Here is an 18479-nt window from a genome sequence, read left to right on the forward strand (position 1 = left end):
TGCATTGCATATTTTACAAAGTTTGTTAACAATATAAGATTTTTTTAGTTATTTCATGAAGTAGTTTAGACACGTAAAGGGGGTATCGTGTACAAAGAAGTCATCAGTGACCTTTATAGTTCCAAACTTACCAAAGTTGACATGCCGATATTTTAAAATATACAAAACATTGTAAAAGTTATCATGCTATGTTGAGGATAGACTAATGGTAAAATTATCTAATGAAATGTAAGGTTTTTCCGGTTCTCGATGACAGGTCGGATTACAAATTAAGTCCCAACTAAACTTTCTTCAGAAAAGTAGATATGAAATTAATTTAATGTCAGACTGATAAAATTGTTGGAATTAATGATTTAGAATTGCATTCTTAGATAGTATATCTGTATTTAAATTTTGTTTCAACTTCAACGAAATAGTTTCGTTAGTTCGTTTTTCTAGCAAATAACAAAATAGATGTAATTACATGAACTTGTCGCAACAGGGGCAACGAAGACATAAAGACGCCCCCTGTGAAGAAACTTTCTGAAGTCTAGAGAAGAGAATCTCCTAAATACTTGCAGCTACTTAACTCTTCTTCTTATAAATAAGATGAACGAATATAATAGCTCCTATTCATGCTCCCTGAATTTATCCTTCAGCAAAGTTGTGAGGAAAATAATATCTGCCATCTACATTTTCACTTTTCACTGCAAACAAATTACACAAAATAGTTTAACCTAATGTCAAGGGCGCTGACCTCATTGCCAAGGGGGCTGACGGTAGTTCCAGGAGGGGCTCAGCCCCCCTGGGCCCTGCCTCGCTACGAGCCTGAAAACATTGGGCCCGTTCCGAAAGTCGCACGAGTTTAAAGCGTTAAACGAGTTATGGTAACTCGCCGTTCCATAAGTGCTTCCGTGCGATCCGTGAGTTTCATTATGCTGTCCCAAAAGTCGCATTCCGTGCGTTTCGTGCAAGAACGAGATTCACCAAACGCACGGGCCAGGATGCTGGTTTGTTCCGTGAAAATCGTCTGCTCCTTGCAGACAAAGCGCGTGCTGGTGGATTCAAACTGCACTAGTTCGGAAAATGTATTATAATTTTAACAGATAGCGATATGAAGCAACATGCACAAGATAAGTATGGTTTGACCGTTCTTAGAATGTGATTAAAATGAGTAACAGTGGCCATAATAGAGTTTATTTTTGCCATAAGGACATTCCTTCCGCTGACGCCATGCGGAAACTTTCTCTAAACAAAAAGCTGCGCCTGCGCTTTCGCCTAGATAGTCCCATAAGTCCGTAAAATAACTGGTTTCACCAGATTCACGAGCCCAGTTATTTTCGTTGAATGCGTTCATTTCGTTAAGACTTTCGGAACGCACCCATAGAAAGCTTTTCGCAAGTACGTGAAAACGCAATCTGTGAACGCAAGGGTGCTCTTGCATTGTGCGATAAGGGATACCCAGTAAGTCCCAGAAAACTGTTGCATATGTCAAATCGTCCATCAACATGTTCACTTTGTTTTACACGTTTTACGAGTATCAGGAATTAAATCAAGCGCTCACAATGCAGTTGATAAGCTTTGCGCCAGGGTTCCCAATTCTTAATATTATGTTCCGCACATAATCTGTGATCATGCTCGATGTAAATGTTCGGCATTGCTGCTACAAACATTTTTGTACAATTTGCCTGTTGTTACTTGCAGTGTTATCAATCTGCGAGTGCATCCGAGTAGCGGTATTTATGAAGGAAAAGTCTAAGGTACTTTGATTACTTATATTTTTTACGACATTAAAATAAACACTACAATTTTTGCGCGTACTTGGAATAAACAAAGAAAGTAGACAGTGCACATACGAGGACGTGATCCATTTATTTGAAAATGTCCCCGTTAGATCATCAAATTATTTAAGTAACTTCAAATATATAATCTTGTCCAAGATGAATTCTACAATGTTACTGTAATTTTTATTATTTCAAATCTGCTCTTAGAGGTAGGGTTTTATAGCAAACGCCTGCATTAACACAATTGAAGTTTTCCCCTCGCTTCTTGTCCTGATTGACCATGGCATCTGTGACCTGGTAAGAGGCCGCTTCAAAATTTTAGGATTTTTTTTCCCTTGTAAATATATATTGTTTTGAAGGCAAATGTGATTTACAACGCGGAATCTATGGATGCTAGGACATTATTCAACCTTATGTTGACAACTTCATAAAATTGTCCACCTATGTTATTTGTACTAGGTACTGAAACGTCTAGTTGGTTACAGAGTGCAATACCGTCTACTAAGTCGATTCGGTGTCAAGTAGTGTATTTGTTGCCTTCACCGTTTGCACTAAATTCTGGAACGGTGTATGCAGTGATGTGCTGTACACTAAGTTTACATCTACTTGTGTTGTCTACATGTAATCTACGTGTAAATTACATTGGGTTGTAGTTTACATAGACTACGTAGGCAATCTAAAGTACATTAAAATTAATTTTCAAGGCTTCCATGAAGGGAAACTGACATTTTCCGTTAATATTGGTTCCTAACGAACTGACAAGAATCCAATTTATAACAAAAATTATCTTCTCTTCTATCATCAAGTATGAAAGAAGATATATCATATGAAAAAAAAAACAGATGACAGTCATGAGGCAAAAGTGGTATTTTTTTCCATAAAACACTAGAATATTTCCTATGTTGGTTTTTCCTAGGTGAGAAATTGTTTGAATTTGCAAGGAAGACTATGAAATGTTATCCTCACACATTGCCAACTGATTTGCAGTATAATTTTATTTTAATTCCACAGCGCCCTTCACTAAGTTTATCACCTTTTGCCATGTTGTTTACATAGATCTCATCGTCTACGTGTAGAATGTAGACTATCGTTGTTTACACGTAGATGCACATCACCGCGTGTATGGTCACGTGGTGCATGCTTACTAATCAAATGAACGTTTAAAGCAGCAGGCAGACATTTGTTGAATCTTCTGAACTTGGTAAAAGTTCTCCCCTGTGCATAGCACCACGCCATGAAGGCGTATAGGGGGTGTGGGGGTAACGCCCCACACTTTCTTGATCCGGTCGTGATTGGGGATGATGTGATCAGCATCATGCCCCTGACCACCTTTACCCCCCAGGGTTTCCCCCAGGTACCCATGTTATTCGATGCTGGGTGGGCGCCGAGGCCGCTTCAACATTAGAAAAGTTCCCGGATTTGAACCGGCCGGGGATCGAACCCGGGACCTTGAGCATGGTAGTCAGATGCGTTACCGACTGAGCCACCGCGGCCAGTGGTGAACTTGAACACCGCTATTTGTCTACTTCGTTAAACATCATTTCCTTGCATCAGCCTGACACCGGGGTACACCTGCACTACGCCGAGTGTCAAAACGTGCAGCAAACTAGACAGGGCTTTTGTTAAAAAATATTGTTCTTATAGATTGGAAACATACATTTAACATTAAGGATCTGAATATATTCTGTAAGGTACAATATATTAAACAAAGCAAGACTGAAACATATATTTTGTGCACAGAAAGGTCACAAAAATGTTTGGTTATTCCATGGAATGACGAGGATGAGTCCTCACAAAGTAGAAAACACTTATTTATTACTTGTGTTCTTATGGTCACTTTATTTTTACAGTATTCTCAGACTATTCTTTTGTAGTCACTTGTGTTGTTTCACTGTTGTGAAAGCTGTGAGACATGTGTTCTTACTGCTAGCCAGCAGATGGCTTTGGTATGTTGCTAGCACTCTGCATGTTTCATGACACTTCGGGAAAAGGAACAGTCGGCTGCCTCCTAGACCTTCAGCTAAAGGCAAACATATGTGCTACTCATTCCGGCATCATAGTTCCTTTTGAGCTAAATCTGCCTAAACAATATTACTATTGTTATATTTTCTCTTTAGTTTTTTTCTTATTTTTGTGAATTATTAGTGAATTTCATTTGTGTTATATGCGTATTTTGCATCAAAAAGACATGTTTAAAAATCCAGTTAATGGTTGACTAAATTACTGCAGTCCAATTGACCCAAAGGGAATGAATGCACAGAACTCACTTTGTCCAATGACTGAGCTCAAGAATTTTAAGGGGAAAAGAGCGATTGTTCCTGGTGGTCGGCCACTGCTTGATTTGTTGGCAGTGACGGCACCAGTCTGAAATAAGTGAGGGGCTACAGATTTAGGTTTCAAATTCTCAAACGAGGCAGCTAACTAATACGTACTAAAAGGTATTTACTTAATACTTTTCTCTGGTGTGATTTTAGCGATTACATGTTTTACAGTCAGATCCAAAGATAAATGACTGACATGTTACATTTTGTTCCATCATGTACAAAAGTACTTTTAGGCACAAATCCTTTGTGTCAAATAGAATGCAACAGACCTAATTATATAGAGTGTTTCCGGGCTGATGATACAAAACTTTCAGGGATGATGGAGAAGGGCACATGTATCAATTTGAGATAAGGAACCCTGGTCAAATTGATACATGTGCCCTTTTCCATCATCCCTGAAAGTTTGTATCACCAGCCCGGAAACACCCTGTATTGTTTCCTTTTCCTAAGCCATTATTGCATGGAATAATACCACAGACTTACTGTTCATATGAACAGTACATAATACACCATAAAAACTTAAAGGAAAATACAACTTGCAGCATCTAAATGAAGAAAGACTAGAAATATATTCCTATTCTTGACAATTATTTTCTCCATAACAGTGCGTATTGTATACTCATGATCTTGTAGCTGTCTTTTGGGACAAAATGCCACCTGTTCTTCCATGTGTTCCTCTACCCCTTTCTTGAGCCATCTCTCCTGCACCCTGGTATAGAGCTTATACACAACTCACAAGAGGCAGATGGCTCTGTGATTGTTGCAGTCATAACTGCTATCCTTTTTATGCAATGGAGAGATACTGCATGGCTTGTGAGTTTTAAATTAATAGAAACCTACTTTTCTGGGGAAGTATTGGCAAATATATGTTAGCTTACCCACCAAGTTCACCCTCCTTCCTGATAAAATTACAAATTGCACCTGATTATTTGATAAATATAAATAAAACCACAAGCCCCAAAACAGATTTTTTTTTCCATCATGGTGCATGTCAACAATTTCTTCGAATGGAAGCTGATTAAAATGTTTTGAAGAGCATATTTTTACAACATCAACTAGCACTCATGCTTTGTGTCTTTTTTGTGGATGCAGTTAAGTGTGAGCCTTTTGTCTAAAACAAAAGTTGTGTAAAATCATGAATATCGAAACAAAAACTTGTAACATGTTCCTTCATAAAATGTGAAAAGAAGATTTATATATTGTACTAACAACATTTAACTCCTTGTCCTTTAGGAAGGTGTGCCTTCCCAATGGAGCAGTGGTAGCATCATCACCTTGTAATTAAGGGGTTCCGTAGTGGTTCAGATCCCATTTTAAACTGTAGGTCCAGTCCCAATTAGTCTTACTGTGCTTAAACTGGACTTAAAACACAAACTCAATCTTTAGGAAGGTGTTTTTTAGTAGTTGTTAATTTTTTTTTCCTAAGGAAATTTGCTTGCACTGTGTCCTTAATGTCCACAAAAGATATGAACAAAGTATAAAGAAATGAAACCAATAAATTGATCTGTTCAAAGTGGTACCATTATTCCACTAACATGAATTAGGCCCGCTTTAGACAAAAGCATTTTCTTTAACATTTATGCCATGACCAAAATGCTACTGTGTAAAGTAAAGTGAGAAATTTTATGGCATTTCTCAAGGATAGGATCCGTCCTATTTCCATAGCATTTTTCGTAGCATAACCAATCAGAAGCAACCTCTAGGCCACGAGTGCAGATGTAATGGTGGCTGCATGAAATGTAAACAATGTATCACTTCATATTTTTAAAAGACGATAACTATTCAACCGAGAAGAATAACATTTCATATTCAATTGTTTTACGCAGAGATGAATGGAGCTAATTAAATACATACTTTACAATGTTTACTGTACACGTTAGGAATAATATTTTAGTTTTTTTAATTGTAAAGACTGTGCACTTAACCATAGATGGTGTAACTCGATGTGCCTTTCATGCTGTATGTATTATACATTGTAATCGCAAAAGCTAACTGAAATGTTCCATGAAATGCTTTCGTGTAAAGTACTATCTGCTATAAGATTTTGGGGAGCATTTACATAGCATTTATGCTAGCAAAACTGTTAAAGGAAATGCTTTTGTCTAAAGCTGGCCTTATAGCCAAACTTCCAACCACCTTCCATGTTTATTTTAACTGGCACCAAAGTATTTTTGTGCCTTTTCTGTTAATATGTGTTAACCATTTTTTCCTAGTAAAAATGTAATTCTGTATGTACTCATGCATAATGCACATTTTTTTCCAAACCTTTGGACCCCAAAAACTGTTGTGTGTATTATGCATGGAATAATTCGGACAGCCAACATTAAAACCAGGCATGTTTATACTATGTCACTGCATATAATATGTATATATCAACAGGAGCAAATACAAATTAACAGCTTGGATTTCTTTATTTTTTTAAAAAAAACACTAAAACTGCCATTTCTCATGATTGTCACATTGTAACAGAACGTTTTGTGACACCAAGAAACTGCTGTTCTGGCAGAAATCGAGCATGCACGTCCCATCACATGGGATGTGGACCAGTGGTATTTGTCGCGTAAGGAATAATAGAAAATAACTTCCTAAGCACTGCAAATCCATAAAATAATTTTGATCTTGCTTTCTTCTACTACAGAATAAACATGGTGGTCACACAAGTAAAAAGCTTTAGGATGCTAAACACAGTGTCAAGAGAGGGGAAAGTGGCATTTGTTGGTTACTCGTTGTATACACAAGACAATATTCTCTTGGTCCACATAGCAACAGGTGACTCATTGAATAGGTACGATGTTACACCCTTGATCAGCATAGCAACAGCTTCGTGACCTGTAACTAAGAAAGCATTTTCTTGATCCTGAATTGTACTCACATTATGGTATACGAGACATAATTGTTTGTTGCTTTTCTCCATCAAATACCAGGGTCCGCATTATACACACATGCACATTATACACGCATGCACATTACACACACATAAATAGTGTATCATGGAAAATTGAGAGGGACAGATGTATCATGCAGTAGAAAGGAAGTTAGGCTTAATACTTTACTAATGAAAGTACAGGAAGAATATAAGCACATTGTTATGGATCAAAGTACTTCTTTCCCTTTACCTAAAGCCTGTTAATGAGAAATAACTATTCTATATTGTAAAAATGCTAGGGCTGTCATACTCACCATCAGTGGTGGCAATTGGGTGCAAAAACTTTTGGGGGCAAGAAAAGTCTACTCTCTTGGTAGACAAAGCCTAACGTGGGGGAAAAAAGTGCTGCCCCTAATGGCTGCCATTGCTCACCATTATAATCCCATGAACTTAAGATACTTTTCTATGGTAAAGCTTCTTTAAAGTATTACAAATATATGAGTTTATTTTATTTTCCTTTTTAATTGTAGTTGCAAATAATGTAATTATTTCACATGCAGTAATGAATTATTTTTCTCTTATAGTAAATAAACAACTTGAAGCAATGACCCATGAAACATCACCAAATAAAAGCAAAGCAACGGAGACCAATCATGATATTTTGTATGTTCAGCAGTTACTAGATGATGGTAAATGTTTGTTGATCATTTTTGCAATTATTCATGGTAGCTAGTCTTGTTTTTTATATATATTGTTAGTCATGAATGTCCACGTTGGTTTTCCAGTCTGAAGGTGTTCCTGCGACAATCTGTACCAGTCTTACAAATTTATCAATTAATTATAATAAATAATGCAAATTACTGTAACTCAAATAAAATAAAATGTGTGAAATATATAATTAAAGGCTGACACTAATCGCCCTGACAGTATGTCCCGTTTCAGAGGCATGTCCTGGTCGTCCCGTTTTATGAAAGTCTACAGATAGCTTGAAAACCAAATCTAAATTTGGCAGACATTCATACTAAAAAAGAAGTTCATGAAATTTTTAAACTATAGCATCATGGAATCACCGTGGCAAAACAGCTGGACAGTGTTTCAAGCACTTCATAAAATCAAAATGTTTCATTGTTGTTGAGAATGTTCGAGCAGACAGCAGTTTACTGTTTAAGTTAGCTTGCATCACAGGTTGTATTACTTTGTGTGTTCCGTTAGTTGTAGAGGATTGATTAAGCATGGCCAAGAAGCATATATGGGCCTGCAACAAGAATTTAAATTCCTGCATGTTTCCACAAACTAGAGAGGAAAATTTCGTTTTGTGTCAGATACGTGGGAAGTTTTTATAATTTAGGTTGATGAATATTTTTTTTCTTGATAAGATTGATTCTTCTGATAAATAATTCTGGCTCTTCTCAATTTCAGCATAAGACAACATCGAAGGTTGATCAGGAGTGACCAGAAACACAATGCAAGCCAGGGGTTCTCAGTTTTCTTTGTCTCGTGGCACCCTTAGTGTTTCAAGATTTTTCCACATTGCCCAAGTCAAATTGTAAGCCTGTATAACACTTGGAACGCCTAGTTAGTGTGGTTAGGTTGCTTGCCTTAAGTTAAGAAATAAACACATGTTTCAAATTCAGGAACATTTTACATGTAAAAAGTACTAAATTAAGCCAATTTGGAACAAACATGCCTTTGACTAACAAGTAAGTGTCATTACAGTGAAAATATTGGAACATTTCATGGCATCCCAGTAAGCCAGCCATGGCACACACTTTGGGAACCACTGATGCAAATACTTTTGACAAAGGGAAGGGAGATTGTATTTCATTTATTGTTTATGATGTATCATTTATGCAAACCCATTTATTAATATATTATTATTAATAAATAATACATTAATAATAATGATAATGTAATTTTATAATGAGGCCTAACCGAATTTTCAGGGGGGGGGGTGAACTGATCTCCTTGGAATGTCCTGTTTTTGTTTCAACATATCATACAGTAGACTCGCGATTATCCAAGCTAATTGGGACCGAGACTACCTCAGATACGGAAAAACTCGGATAATTACGGAGATAATGTGCTAATAGGTCGTAAATGATGAAACAACTCTTAACTTTATAGTAATTATTTATTACTAGTACAACGTAAATGAAAAGATTACTTTTTCAGAAAGTCTTTCATAGTTTTTTGGACTAACCTCTTTCCTCTCTTCGACGCTGCGATGTAATGCCAATGCTGTAGGGAGAGTAGATCGAGCGGTGTAGACTCTTCTTGCTGTTCAATGTAGGCTATAGCAGCTTCGATCGCCTTCAGTCCCTCAGAATGTGATATTTTCGGGGTGCTCTCGTCAGTGTCGTGCTCCTTGTAATTTTCTTCAGGATTGATGACCATATCAACAGTAGCGTCGTCAGTCAGCTCCATTTGTTGATCTTGGTTACACCACTCGAGGATGTCTTCATTTTCGATTGGTGTTTCCGCTGGTAGCTCATTAGCTAGCTGGATGAGTTGAGAGACATTTTCATTCAATCCCGGCAAAGTTTCGTTGGATTTCTCCAAGCCAAACAGCTTTCACCATGATCTTTGAAGTGTTGAGTTCTTAACTTCATCTCACGGCAATCCAATATGAAACATCTTTCACCGTTATTTTTTTTCAGAGCTTCCATTATGCCCATCCCTTCATCCAATCTGAAGAAACCTCCGCCGGTAGTTTCTTTACAAAGTCTCAAGAACCCCTTGATCCAGGGGCTGTATTAGTGAGGTCACATTAGGTGGCAAGAACATGGTTTTAATATCGCTGCTACAAAGTTCGTTGGCACCTGGGTGGAAGGCACGTTGTCCATCAACAATACCGCTTTTCTAGGAAGCTTTTTTCGTATTAGAAATGCCTCAAGCACAGGAACAAATTCCTTGAAAAACCAGTCATAAAAAAGTGTGCTGTCCATCCACGCATGGTGAAAGAGAGACAAGTGACATTAACATTTTTAAACGGTCTTGGGTTTTTGACTTTCCAATCAGGAGGGGTCTTAACTTAAGGGAGCCAGATGTTTTGGCACAGGGTAAAATAGTCACTCTTTCCTTACTCTTTTTGAACCCAGGAGCGTTTTTTTCTGATTTCGCAGCCAAAGTCTTGCTAGGAAGCATTCTAAAGTTCAGCTTGTCTCATCACAGTTGAAGATTTGATCTGATGTCAGTCCATCAAGCAAAACAACTTCTATCATTTTTGATTGAAATTCAGCAACTTCAGATGAATTAGCTGACAATTTTTCCCCAGTAATGTTGAGCTGTCTAATGCCGTATCTCTTCTTCCATCTGTCCACCCATCCATCACTTTTGAAATTCTATTGCCTTTAGCTTGCACCATAATACCACTTACTGGACTTCCCGCACCTCGCAGATGTGAAAACCACAAAAATAAAGCCTCGGACGTCTGCTCATATTCACCTTTCTTCATCATTTTCCACACTAAACCACTGCCCCCGCTCACACTTTGACTCACCCACTTTTCAATGTCCTTCCGCTTACATCTCCAACAGTCACTTCCCCAACTCCATAATCAGCAGCAACCTTTTTATTAGACTCACCTTTATCCAACCTTTTTATTGCGTTGAATTTTATTTCCAGAGAAACCACACACCTTTTCCGTTTGCCACTTATACTACATTACTCACTTAGAATAGGCCTACACAGATTTAAACACCACCATAACAATCGGATACACTGACAATGTAACGAACACGTGCAGCTTGGATGGTGACTTGACTCCAACTTACTAGTAAACAAACAGGGGGTATGTTATGAAGCGCAATGTTTTCCAACCACTCCCCCGGTTAACCTGGAGCCTTGGTTAATTGGGACTCAGTTAATCATGAGTCTACTGTAGTCACCCTACCTGGCAGGAGGGAAGGACACTTGCCCCTTCTCGAGACACTCATTCTTTATCAGTCTACCATTTTTATTGACACATTATGCATAAAGTAGAAAGTTACTTTAATGTTTTTAATCAAAACATTTTCAAGTTTAATAAATTGTAAATTTGCTTCCAAGTTCTTGCCCTGAAATATAGGCCACATTAATGAGATGACTTGTATCTGGGCTACTTTCACACATGTTTTTATATATTTGTAAGTTTACTTTACGTATTAACAGTTTCATTTATTCTTTTTCTTGAAGCTCCTCCTTCTGCTCCTTCCGACGTGATTTCTTCAGTAGACGAGGCTCGAAAGCAGCGCCATGCAGAAACTCTAAATTTGTTTCACAAAAGTCTAACGCAAGTGAATGAAGACATTGAGCAAAGAGTGACAAAAGAGTCATATGTGGTGAAAACACATTTGAATAATTTTTGTGAAGACCTAAAAAACATTGTACACAAATGGAAACAATTGAAGGTAATGAATTTGCCAATAGCTTATCATTAAGCTGCTGTTATTCGCTGGTGAGCGCTGCTTTCAAATGATTGTAATTTGAGCATCGTGGAAGTGTGAGAGCCAAGCTCTCATCTACCTTTGTTTCCGAGTATCTCTTTCAATAATACCACCATCCGAAATATGAGTTTTTGCTAACGTTCTGTGAGCCATCTTTGTTTCAGTTGTGTCAGAGGCACTAGACGAAGGGAACATGGTGTTCACCCACGAGCAACTGTAGTTTTGCGTGGCAATGAGTTACAATAGATTTTTTTTTCTTCTTAAATAAAGTAAGCGAAGCATTAAAATGTGTATTATTCGTAAATAAAATATACATATATTGAATAAACTTCCTGATCTCAGTCAAATTTAGGAAACAACATAATTGCAAATACAAAAATACATGGGGTGAGCGCTCACCCATGATTAACAGCATGACAGATCTGACCACGAGTAGCATCGGATTAATAAAGGTATGCTTTTTTATAATTCGGCCGCGGTGGCTCAGTCGGTAACGCATCTGACTACCATGCTCAAGGTCCCAGGTTCGATCCCCGGCCGGTTCAAATCCGGGAACTTTTCTAACGTTGGAAGCGGCCCCGGTGCCCACCCAGTGTCGAATAACATGGGTACCTGTGGGAAACCCTGGGGGGTAAAATCGGTCAGGGGCGTGATGCTGATCACATCACCCCCACTCATGACCGGATAAAGAAAGTGTGGGGCGTTACCCCCACACCACTATACGCCTTCATGGCATGGTGCTAAGCACAGGGGAGCACTTTACCTTTTTTTGTGCTCTTTTATAATATAATTTGTGATAGTGATGTGAAATGTGTATTGCATGCAGTTGAATAGTATTGTTGTTGCCTTTCTTATAGGTAGTCCCAGGTTTGATCTCAGTAGGTGTCGTGAAAGATGGGGTGGGGACTTGACATGCTAACGAAATGCCAGCCAATGAAAAGCCACTTGGCACAATTTGTTTCTTAAAGGCATGTTGCACCATGGAGTTCTGTTCTATTTCTGGTGGTTTCTTCAGTTGTGATATGAAGATACTGTAAGAAGGATGATAGAAATCCATTGTCTGTCTTGATGTTGAAATATGAATGAGAATATGAAACAATTCCATCCATTTACCACCGATGATTATTGAAATAGGACCGAACGATCCAATGTACAAACTAGTATTGGCTGATATATCATCCAGATGATATATCGTGATATTGAAAAAATATCGTCCAGGCGATATCCACTAGACAATGTATTGTCATGATATTTTGGTGATATATATCATGTCAGCAATTTATCATCATGATATTTTGGCAAGCAAAGGTGCACTGAATCAGTTAACAAATGAGTGACCTGAGGTTATGCAATGTAAACAATATGAAAGGATGCACTAACTGCCATGCAATGGACTGTGATGCCTTGCTGGTCTGTGTCCTTAATCTCTATTATTTAAATAACAGGTATATAGTCTTTTGCACTTGCTATTAATATTTTTATACCACTTCACCATTCACTTTCTTATGCGATATAACCTCATGCGTTGTTATTGATTTAGAGGGAGACAATAGTGAAAGCAAATATATAATTAGGAAGCTATACAATTAGAAAAAATGCTGGACCTGTGCCCTCCCTTTATCCAAAATTCCGCATAAGTAATAAAGAACCAAAAAAATGCCCGTGGATATAACTGAGCTAGCATCAAGACTAATTAATTTTCTCAATAGACGAGAATGTTGTACCAGAAGGATCATCTGGTCCCTCTGTGTGTACCATCCAAACATATCTAATACTCCCCTTGGACCATTATCATCATAAAAAATAAAAAGGTAAATTTAGTTTTACTCCTCCTCGTTGTGACTATCCTTCAGGAGAAGAAATACTATCAATACCTATATCTAGAATTCCTCTTTTGTATAGATCCTCAAGAAAATAGTAGATGTGGAATTTGACTTGCTTATATTCAACATATTTTCTTAACGTCAATATAGTTTTTGATAAAACAATTCCCTTTTAACAATCTCAATTAATCAATAAACATCAAGTAATATGATGATGATTATCTCTAATTTGTAAATCCCTACATAATATACATACATACATACATACATACATATATATACTATGTAATCTTTTAATAAAGGGGGTTATTTATTAAAACCTATCTTTCACATTCACACATATTCTTAACAAGCACGTACTTTCATGAACACAAAATAGATATACCTGTACAATGATCAGCATAAGTATCACAAATTCATACATACCTAAAATCACACCTACACTCGTAGTTGCCGTAAGAATCCAGGTTCTCTGTTATATTTTGAATGAGTAAAATGCTTGGAAGTTGGATGTTTTCTGAGATTAAATAAAATGAGGGTGTAATAATAATTTTAAATTCTTATGTTAGTGATGAAACCAAACCCCCTATTAATTTTGATGTACACCTCATTTTTCACAAATATACTGTAACATCCGATACTTTTGGTTCACTCGACCAGAAACTCCATTTCCATGTAGTCAAAAATAGATGTTAGCGCACCCCATGATATCCACGGAAGCATGGGCAGGCGAGGTCCTGAGGTTGTACTCCAAGCTACGTATTCCAACTCCAGCCGATAACCAACAAGTAACTGTACTGATAAGCATTCGGTTGCACAGACTTGAAGGCAAAGTTTTCAATAACTGCCACTAGATGGCAGACAAGACATTTCTCATGACGTATTTATCGCCTGTAAAGCAAGAACTGGGTTATGTAGGCAATCTTCATTTACAGCCTAGAGTGGATGGAGGTCTGTGGTGGAATTATATTTATATTATCAATATTTGTAATCACCACAGGACACTGGAAACACTCCAATCCACAACAGTTGCAGGGAGGAATGAAGAAATCATAAATAAGAATCCAGACCTGCTACAATTCTGAGTCAGAGTCCAACCAAGGACTGGAACTCATTGATAATAAAAGCCGCCAGGATATTGTCTCTGTCTTGTCTTATTTCCTCCTTCTACGGTCCACGGTGAAACTTGACCTCCTTCAAGATCCTCAGACAAGAACATCAAGCAAATATACAAATATCAAGAATAAAAACTACATGGTTACATTAGTGTATAATATACAGGGTGTCATTTTAATGGCGCCCATGGACCACGGAAATGTATAGAGGACATCAAAACAAACAACTTTTCTCAGTAACATTTTTCTCGTTGGCGCATCATTTCAGCGCTACAGTCATTCAAAAAAGCCCATTTTGCCACCTGAATCCTGGCAACCACACACAACTTTTGATTGCATTTGTGACGCCATATCCTGTCGTGAAACGATGCATTACAGGGTTGCCAGGAATACACATATTCTATGAAAAATGACTTAGCTACAATCAGCCACATTATGTACTGTAAAATAAAATGAGAAAACACATTCTGTAACCTAACAGGAAGTAAACAAACGAAACGAAAAATGGTAGAGATAAAATAGAATGCAATTCATATTGCATTTTGTCTCAGCTTACATGTCAAATATTTGCAAATCTAGTTACCAAGTTGGCATCTACAATTTAGTCTATCCACTTTGTCCTTCTGATACTAGTTGTCTGTGACACATTGAACAGATGACAAAATAGAAATGAAAGAACGCAAAATTCCAAAGGTAAGCAACACGTAATATAATGTTAATTCAGGGCATTATGTGGCAAGTGGCAAAAATGGTTGAAAATACAGGGTTATAAGTAGTAGTAGTACTCCGACGACTGTATTTATCTACGCACCAGATACACATGTAATAGTTTGCAACTGTGAACAGGGCAGTATATTTGCTACTGATTCATCATTACATTGTTACTCTGGTTGTACGTGTTTTAGCCATAATGTAACAACGTGCACCTCGGATACTTCCGTTATCAGCACAAAAGTACCACAAGGCATCTGGACACAAACCTGTAGATACCAACCTTGCAACAAGATTTGCAAGTATTTGACATGTAGCTGGGCGTAAACAGCCACATGTAAGCTGCAAGTCCAATAAAATTTATTGTTGTTGATATTTGACATGTAGGCTGAGACATAATCTGATATTTACGATAATACGTTTTTTCCCATTTCTCATATTGTTGGTTCACTTACCCCTTCCCCTGCTGATCTTCTGGCTGGTACACTATGATGTCGGTCTACCGGAGGCGTTGCTTGCTTTGTTTTACAGCTAATAATATGGTTGGTAGTTTATCATTTTTCACAAAATTTGTGTGTTCCTTGCAACCCTGCTGTGTGCCGTTTCGACGCGGGAAATGACGTCACAGATACGATCAAATGTTGGCTGGGTTGCCAGCATCCAGGCGGCAAAACTGTCTTTTTTTGAACGGCTGTAGCGTCGAATCGACGCACCAACGAGAAAAATGTTGCTGAGAAAAGTTGTTTGTTTTGATGTCCTCTATAAGTATCTGTGGTCCGTGGGTGCCATTAAAATGACACCCTGTATAATGGCTGTGGTTACACAGATAATTTGCAAAGATATATTTACCTTACATTTTTAAAATGGCATACTTCCGTTATGGGAATATATCACTCAATAAATAGTACTATTTTGTTATTGTTGAAGTAACATAGCTTCAGAATCAGTTTCAGGTTGTATTAGCCAGTGATCAGAACGCTACATTTTAAAAGTAGCTTCGCTACAGCTACCGCTACTTCTCCAAAAATGTAGCTTCACTACAGCTACAGTTACATTTACTAAAAAGTAGCTCACTACGCTACTCATGTGCGCTACTCGTTACTTCGCTACTTTTGCGCTACTTCTGCATAAGAAAAAAAACTTGAAACCAGCACATGTATATTCAAAAGAAGCCCCTAGTATGATAGTTGTACTTACTGGAAAATACGATCGTAGATTGTTATACGAGCGTAATTCGTTAGATGTTTGCTCTAACTTTGCGGATAGCTGGGGGGTGCTTCTTTGGTATAGCTGAATGGGCGACAGGTGGAGATATGCTTTATGTAAGTTTCCTGATGGGAATGCTTCCCTGAAGGCACATTGGAAACTTTGTCACCTTGTAATCAAAGGGTCCCAGGTTAGATACCTGGCGGAGGCACTAGTGGTTCAGATCCAGTCAGGATTAGCTTGTCTCTGTGCATAAAGTGGACTCAAAACAAAAACTAGGAAAGACACCTAGTTGGGAGGATGGATCCTCCTGCTCCTCCATTCCCCACACTGCTCATCATCATCATTCACCATTCTTTCTCATTCTCACAATTAGCCAAAAATGGCAGAAAGCGACTCTAGATAAGATCAGAGCCAGATTAAGACGAAATTGGACCTGATGCTTGAAATATTCGGTGAACAATAAACACAACGACGTTATAGTTACGTCACAGCACAAATAATAAAAGTAACTGTATAATAAGTAACGCTGTGTCTAGGCATCCGAAATTGGGGCTCCAAATATCATTCTAAGATTTATTTTCAGGTTAATGTAGCGAAAGAAAACTGTTCAGCTTTCGGAAATTCTTGTCTGTTTTCATCAGGGCCTCTTTCAGGAATAGGCCTAATGCTGCAGCATCAATAGCACCCACCTTAATCCGGCACTGGATAAGATAATAACAAAATAAACCATTCATCCTCATGCCATGATTAGCAAAAGGTACAGAAAAGTGACGTAAAAGTAGAAGAATTACATACATTTGGAAACTGTATATTAACTTAAGAAAATTATCGTTTCTGCAGAAAAGTCAATATCTCGTACATACTTTTTACAATGTCATAAAATATATTGAGGAAAGTGATGTGTAAACTCGAGTGTTGTAAACGTTGCAATTTTAAAATTTCTGAAAAAATATTATATTGAAAATAATTGTAATTCCAGAAAGTTATTTCTATCATTCTTGTAACAATAATTTCTTGCTGGTGAGATCCTATATTCTAACAATGATTAATGCTGAACCATTGATTGCTGGCACTATTACTTTTTCATTGTAGTGGAGTCTGGATTGCTCGTTTTTGCGCTGCAAGTTGTGTTTTACACAGAGATTAATGACATTTACCTGCCTCTTACACCATGCATATCAACAGGATTTGTTCCTGGGGTGGCGCAAATGAGGCCTTTTTTTAGGGTTGCTGCAAACGAGGCATGTTTCTCCCCAAAATAGCAATGCAGCTTAAAAAAAACGTAACCATTAGCCAGAATATATTCATATATACCAGTTCAGTTTAGTTATCTGGATATTAGATTTATTCTATACTAATGAAATATATTACGCAGATACCTATAATCTGCGATATCAAGATATTTATAATCTAGATTATAAGTATTTGCATGCAATAGACTGTCTTTATGAACCTCCTCCAAAAGTAAGCGTTATTGTCGATTTTTTTAATACTGTGGTCACTTTCAAAAGTTTCCTCATAATACAGAGAAGAAATGTAGCTGTAGCGAAAATTTCGCTACAGCTACAGGAATTTTGTAGCTTCGCACAACTACAGCTACAATTTTCAAAATGTAGTGCCACTACAGCTACCGCTACAAATTTTGTAGCTAGCTACAGTAGCGACACTACAAGTAGTGCGCTACTTCCGACCACTGGTATTAGCAATAGTTAGTTTTCTCTGTCTATTTCCTTGTTAGAAACTGTGGTACAGGATGAAACTTCTGAAACTTTGAGAGCATCTGGTATTCTAGGTTGACATCAGATGCAGGAGTAGGGGGAGGGAAGATACAGGAATGCATTATACTCCTTTAAATTTTTGGATGAATGCATAACCATGTTATTATACACTTGGTGGTTTTAATTATATCCCCAATACCTGCTTCAGTGGGTGTTGGTGTAGTTGTGTCTGTGAACCACTGCTTGTAATGTGCCTCCGCTGAGACCGCCAATTACAATGTGACCACCTGATCCTATATGCTATCCAGGAAGCCCTCCCAGTTCATTGAGCTGGTCATTATGTGTCTGTCTGTGTTATGTTAAATTGTCAAGAAAAGTTTGTAAACATTGAATTACAGCACTTTTTATGAAGTGACTGCTTTACATATTGAAATTCTGAAAAATGTGTGTAATCATTACATGTACTGCATGCATGGTGCCATGGCAAGTCATTTTCTTCCCTCTTCTTATATGTCTTCCTTATCCC

General features: G+C 37.6%; 1 protein-coding gene across 2 annotated transcripts in view; it reads left to right on the forward strand.

The window, feature by feature from the left end:
- Positions 1-1579: 1579 nt before the first annotated feature.
- LOC146005179 (uncharacterized) overlaps positions 1580-18479 on the forward strand; it is a 204409-nt gene continuing 187509 nt past the window's right edge. For both annotated transcript variants that reach the window (XM_083144214.1, XM_083144215.1), the window contains exons 1-3: positions 1580-1739; positions 7538-7642; positions 11127-11341. In XM_083144214.1, coding sequence (XP_083000340.1) covers positions 7558-7642; positions 11127-11341 — 300 coding nt within the window. In that variant the 5' untranslated portion in view covers positions 1580-1739; positions 7538-7557. The remainder of the gene's footprint in view (positions 1740-7537; positions 7643-11126; positions 11342-18479) is intronic.

The sequence above is a fragment of the Lepisma saccharinum genome, chromosome 23, assembly GCF_977018435.1.
Source record: "Lepisma saccharinum chromosome 23, izLepSacc3.1, whole genome shotgun sequence".
Taxonomy (NCBI): domain Eukaryota; kingdom Metazoa; phylum Arthropoda; class Insecta; order Zygentoma; family Lepismatidae; genus Lepisma; species Lepisma saccharinum.